We start from the raw sequence: 6,550 nt of genomic DNA, 5'->3' as shown, positions 1-6,550 counted from the left end.
ACCCCGCCTTCACTTCCTTTGCCCCCTCCTCTGGGCTCCTGGCTCTTTCTGCCGCCTTTCTACTGCTCCTCCTTGGCTCCTTCTTGCTGCTGTCTTTCCGCCACACCCATGATCTTCTGATAGGAAAGATCTACCCCTAGCCTTCTCGGACAAGGGCGAAAATACGCATACCAAAAAAATATTTAAAATCCCGAGGCTTAGTCTTATCTTGAAAATGGAAAATAAATGTTAGCGAATTCGAGTCCTCAACACAAGTACCTTCTTAAAACAAAGGTGTTTTACGCTCCCACCAACAAATTCAGATCATTTTGGAGGCAAGCCCCTACCCCACATGACCTGTCATAGCCAACCCAGACTCAAAAAGGATATGACGTCTCAGATTTACTGTGTGCGACAACAAAACGCTTTAAAACCGCTACACCACAAACACTGGTTGTTCCAATTCAATGATTTTCACTGACAATCGGGGTGAATAAATAGGGTTTTTTAAAAATAATTTTTAAATAAAAAAATTAAAAACATGAAAATATCATAAACAAATAAATAATTTTTTTTTAAACAGCACAAAAGTTCTAACTTAGACTTTTTTCTATTTAGTTTCAGGGAATCCCTTCAGGTGTTTATTGAAAGAGAATTCCAATCAATTCACTCCATAGACGCCTCCAATGTAAGTATACACTTGGACTCTTTCTGTATTTTATCTCTTTATAGAATGTAGTGAAACAAATTATGTTGATGTTGCCTTTTATTGATCGTTTGACGTTTAAGTGAAGAGAAGCACATCGGCACAATAACGGCCATTTAGTGCTAGGGAAAAGTAAGACAGATATACCGAAATATCCGGGGGAAAGAAAGGAAGCAAGTAATACCTACCAGCGGCGCCCTACATTCACCCACTTTTAATGATATGCGCACAGTTAACAAGATAGTAAATGATGTAAACAACGGTTTGAAATACAACTGTGGTAACAGCGTCATGAAACAAAAGATACTAGACACGACAGCAGCAGCAACTGCTGCAGCAACAGAAGCAACGGTTGTAAGGACAACAGAACCATCTGAAGATACACATCGTTGTTTTTGTGCTTCTCAATATAATTGTAACGTGGACAGAGTAACAGCTTGTCTCCATAATACGGGGTGCCCACTACGGACGGGATCGGCCGATTGGGGCCGATCGCCCGACACGAACGCTCAAAAACAAACGTGTTTGTTTTCAGTTTCAGGCGATCGAGTCGGGCGATCGGCCCGATCCAGCTGTAGTGGGCACCCCGTATTAAGCGCGACGCGACGTCGCATCGCGTGTAGTCCTTGCCGCTCTAAGATCGAACAAGTAAGATTAAAAAGACACCGTTTCCTTATACGCGACGCAACGTTTAATCGCACGCGACCGTCGCCTGCGATCGGTCCATGAAGCGATTGAGAGTCTCTTCGCGTGCGACAGGCTGGGGATGTGACGGGTTTACAGCATCACTATTGGTCAAAATACTTAGCCAAGAAGTGCCGGTCGACACGTCGTGTGTAGTGTAATGTGGTGTGGTGGTGGTGGTGTTGGTGGTAGTGGTGGTGGTGGTGTGTGTTGGTATGTGTGGGAGTTTTTTTGTGTGTATGTGTGTGTAGGATGTTCATCTTTAATTCGACCCAATGCAAGTTTTGTGCATCTAATTTTGAGTTTTGTTTTTTTAACGAATAGGAGGAGGAGGAGGAGGAGGAGGGAGAGGAGGACTTACACTGGATTGGCCGTTAACGAAATAAAACATATCAGCAGCTCGTAGTACTCCCTCCAAACGGACTTTGTACTTCCTTGTCCGTCTTGTCATTAAGATTTGCCACTGTCTCACTTCTGTGAATTGCCAATCACCCGAGGGCTTAGCCCGTCGCGCGCGACTAAACGTCGCATTACGCATAAAAGAGACAGTTTTGTCGCTTTTGTCGCACGTAACTGAAAATTTTGGCGCAATGTGGTGGCACATAAGGATACACATCTCGCCACTCATCACTAACGACTGTCGCTTTTGACTAAACTCCGCATCGCGCATAAGGAGACATCATGTCACATAGGCTAAGGCATGTCCCTTTGGGGTTTCCTAGTCATTGACTGGGCTACTTTACGGGCTTTTACCAAACTGGCGATCAATGTAGAGGCTCATCGGTGTCTGTGGTGTTGCAGTTAGGTGCTTCGTTGTCTCCCGCAGAGACCCGAGTTCGATTCTCGAGTAGATTCATTTTTATTGAGTAGATTTTTTTTCGTAAATAATTGTGTCGATGGGGGCGTAAAACATCTACATTAAAAAAATTGTAGTGCCTCAGAACTCGGACGGACTGCTGAAGGCGATACATGTACCTTGTATATATACATTTGTAGAATTTAATTTCCTGAAGTTGAAGTTATTTTTCTAATCGTTCGGAAGGCATTTGTTAAGTTCTCGTTCAAAATTCTAAGATCTATTATAGTTTAATTTTTTAATATTTTTTTTTCAAATTTCAGATTGTGCTTGGTGCCGGTCTGACGCCTGTGTTTGACACGCTGGCTTTTGTCTTGACGGAGCATGGCGGTGATTTAACATATTGATTTGCCTTCTTCTTCTTCTTCTTCTTCTTCTTCTTCTTCTTCTTCTTCTTCTTCTTCTTCATACATCATCATCATTAATATTCGTTTTAAAGTGCATAGACAATGCTATGCTATAAAACGTGGATAGGCGCTATATCTGTAAAGTAGGTAGTTCTAATCCCGTCTTGGGCCAGATGTTGTGTCCTTGTAAAAGGTACTTTATACAAATTTTCCTCACTTCCTACAGATGGCAATGCGCACCTGGCTATAAGCAGCGAGAGTTATAGTTAGTGTTCTAGATTCTGCTGGAGTAAAAGTCGTTGCAAAGTTGTTGGAGCAGGATGTTGAGTTAGGATAATGTCGTTTTGTTATTATTATTATTTTATTTTTATTTTTTAAAATATTTATTTATTTTCTTAAATTATTTTTTTTAATTCTTCTTATTCTTCTTCTTATAATTATTTTTATTGCTATTATTACTATTATTATTTTTATTATTACATGTATTTCTATCATCATCATCATCATCATCATCATCATCATCATCATCATCATCATCATCATCATCATCATCATCATCATCATCATCATCATCATCATCATCATCATCATCATCATCATCATCATCATGACAATTCGAATGGAGTTATTTGGATGAGTGGAGGTGCCTCTAAGTACATTGACAATGGAGCCGAAAAAGAGCCTCGCTCTCGCTCGAAGATTTCTTCGTGGAATCTGCCAGGCCCATTAAGGAAACAAAAAAATCATCATCATCATCATCATCATCTGGCAACTCGCCAGATCAGATGTCACGCTATGTGGAAGTGTCTGGAAGGGCAAATGTGTATAGTCGGTGGAAGATGAAGATCTCGGTGGATCTGATCATTCTGCAATCATCATTGTAGTGAACAGAGCAACTAAACATCAATCAATCCTTACAAAGGCGCCGCGATGGAGAAGAAATGGAGTGAACTGGCCAGACTTTCTAAATGAGATTGAAAGCAGGATGGATAACTTACAGGAAACTGACGATCTGAATCTGCGAGTCCAACGTTTCAATGTCATCTTACTTGAAGCAGCTTATGCCCATGTCAGGAAGGTGAAGCCGTCCAAGAAATCGCACTCTTGGATGACACCCATGTGTCGTGGACTGATCAAGAAAAGAAACCAGCTAAGAAAAAATATCTCCTCACACAGGGAGGAATGGTTACAAGCTTGCAAAGATGTTACAGAGGCTGTCCAAGAAGCAAAGACTGATCAGTGGAAGGAGGTTGTTAATGGCGTGATAAATGATCTGGACGAAAGGAAAACTTGGAGTTTCATCAAGTCTCTAAATGGATCACCAGAAACCAACTCTCCGAACGAAGTACTGAAACACAACGGGAAAAGGATAACATCAGCAAATATGAAAGCTGAGCTTTTTGCCCAGCACTATGCAAAAATCAGTAAGCTCCAATTTACTCAAGAGGAGCGCAGAAGAAACAAACTCCGATTGAAGCGCCTACTGTATGACGATGTGAACAGCGAAGATGAACAACAATCCTACCCAGACTTCATCATGAAAGAGCTGGAGTGTGCCATAATACAAAGGAAGAGAAGAAGTGTTTCAGGACCTGATGATATACCACCATCTTTCTTAAAAGAGCTTGGCCCACTCGCATTGAAAGACTTGCTCAGCATATGTAATCTGTCGCTTAACCAAGCAGCGCGCCCACAAGACTGACGTAAGGCACTTATCATTCCTCTCTTGAAAGCTGGCAAGTCACCTAGTGATATGACATCCTTTCAACTAATTAGTTTGACAATGCGTGTCGTGAAAGTTATAGAAAGGATGCACGCTGAAAGAATTTACTACCTGTCAGAGGAGAATGAATGGATTGCTGATATTCAGTCTGGCCTTCGCCAGGGTCATAGCTGCACTGATCAGATCATCAGAATCTGTCAAGGAATTGAGGATGGTTTTCAACAAAAGCCAACATTCCATCGATCAGTCCTAGTCCTGCTGGACTACTCCAAGGCATATGATACGGTTTGGCGTGAAAGACTATTGCTGTCAATGGCCGACAAGGGGGTTCCTTTGCGTGCAATCAGATGGATGCATGGTTTCCTGAGAAACAGACAAGCCCGTGTTCGCCTGAAAGGATAAACAAGCAAGAGCCAGAATTTCAGGCAAGGACCTCCCCAAGGAGCTGCTGTATATATTCTTCATAAACAACCTGGCAGAATCCCTCCCAAACCCTGACTCACAACAACTAACCTCCGCCAAGCTGATCTACTCAATGTTCGCTGATGACTGCACAATATTGGCCAGTCACGCAAAGAGAGAAAAGGCAAATGAAACGACACAGTTGATTGTGGACATGGTTGTGAAATGGAGCAAATGAATGGAAGCTTACCTTGAATGCAACCAAGAAGTGTGCTTCTTCTCAACATGGGTGAAAGAGGCAACGTGGCAACCAATAATTCAGATCGAAGGGCAAATGATACCATTCAACCCCACTCCACGCCTGCTGGGCGTCTACCTGGATAAACAGCTAACCTTCAACAAGCACATTGAGGAAGTGTCCAAAAGTGCAACCTCAAAAATGAAGGTTATCGGTGCTGTCAGCAACTCAAAATGGGGCTGGAGTAAGGAGTCGCTCAAGAAAGTATATCAGATGTCTGTGAAAAGCAAGATGGATTATGCTGCCCCAGCGTGGCAGCCTTGGCTGAGTGAGACTAGTGCAAAGTCCCTGGACAGAATACAAAACAAAGCCCTCCGACTTGTTTCAGGTCAGCTGAAATCAACACCAACAGAAGCACTGCGCTATGAGACCAGAACTGAGCACTACACCACCTATACAAAAAGAACATGCCTCAAGTCTGTAGAGATGGCTAAGAGATTGCCAGACAACCATCCTAGAAAGAAAGCCCTTGATCAAGCAGTCTAAAAACAGCAGGAAAAGTTGGTTTCGGATGGGCACCTATCTTTTTGACCACCAGAAGCAGAGAATCGATGGCCGATCAATCTGGTGAGAGCTTGTCCATAGGAGACCCATGGCGAAACCGAAATTCAGACAGAACTGAGAGGAGTAAAAGGAAAAGATGATGATCCTGTAAAGGCACGTGAAGCAGCAGAGGATGTGATCAAAGAGGTTGGTGCGGATGAACCACCACGAACAGAAATTATAAAAAACTAAAGGTGCATTCCTTACATCATCTTATGACGAGGAATGCCAGGCAATGATGTCTGCTGCACAATGGATTGCTGACAATTGCCACAGCAAAACCAATGTGCTGATCTTTCCAGACAGTCAGTCCCTCTGCAACGGACTGCTGGGCAACAGCTCGGACATGAATGATTTGCGCCGCAAGTTCAATGAAGCCAGAGCCACAATAATAATCTAGTGGATTCCAAGCCATGTTGGAATAGAAGGAAATGAGGCAGCAGACCAAGCTGCTAATGAAGCCAGAGAGATTGAAGGAAACAGACGGCCAACAACATACAGAGGAGTCTTTCCAATGATCAAGAGGGAAACCAGAGACCAACCTTGTAGAACTAAGTACCAGCACCTGAAAGATGTGTATTCTGGGTACTCCTATAAGCGGGAACAAAAGTCAATCACATGTCTCTGGGACCAGGGTGAGCTAGCGAGACTGCGGTCGGACCATCATTGGAGTTTAAGAGCGTATACGAACTTTGTAAATGAAGAGCTCAGCCAATGTTGCCGAAGATGCGCCATGAAAAGGAAGATGTCAAACATATGTTTGAATGTCCAAGAACAATGGCAATTCAAATGGAGTTATTTGGACAAGTGGAGGTGACGCTAAGCATATTGACAATGGAGCCGAAAAAGAGCCTCGCTTTCGCTCGAAGAATTCTTTGTGGAGTCCGCCAGGCAGATTAAGGAAACAAAAAAAAAAATCATCATCATCATCATCATCATCATCATCATCATCATCATCATCATCATCATCATCATCATCAATCATCATCATCAATCATCATCATCAATCATC

At 42.7% G+C, this 6,550-nt stretch overlaps 1 protein-coding gene across 1 annotated transcript in view; it reads left to right on the top strand.

Annotated features, from left to right (window-relative positions):
* The window catches only part of LOC101849395 (1-aminocyclopropane-1-carboxylate synthase-like protein 1), a 61,112-nt gene that overhangs the window by 17,238 nt on the left and 37,324 nt on the right, over window positions 1-6,550 (top strand). The window contains exons 5-6 of the mRNA XM_035971630.1: window positions 598-667; window positions 2,489-2,555. Coding sequence (XP_035827523.1) covers window positions 598-667; window positions 2,489-2,555 — 137 coding nt within the window. The remainder of the gene's footprint in view (window positions 1-597; window positions 668-2,488; window positions 2,556-6,550) is intronic.

Source organism: Aplysia californica, unplaced genomic scaffold (genome assembly GCF_000002075.1).
Source record: "Aplysia californica isolate F4 #8 unplaced genomic scaffold, AplCal3.0 scaffold00473, whole genome shotgun sequence".
NCBI classification, from domain to species: Eukaryota; Metazoa; Mollusca; class Gastropoda; order Aplysiida; family Aplysiidae; genus Aplysia; species Aplysia californica.
Note: the sequence above shows the minus strand (reverse complement) of the source record. Positions and strands in the feature narration are given on the sequence as shown.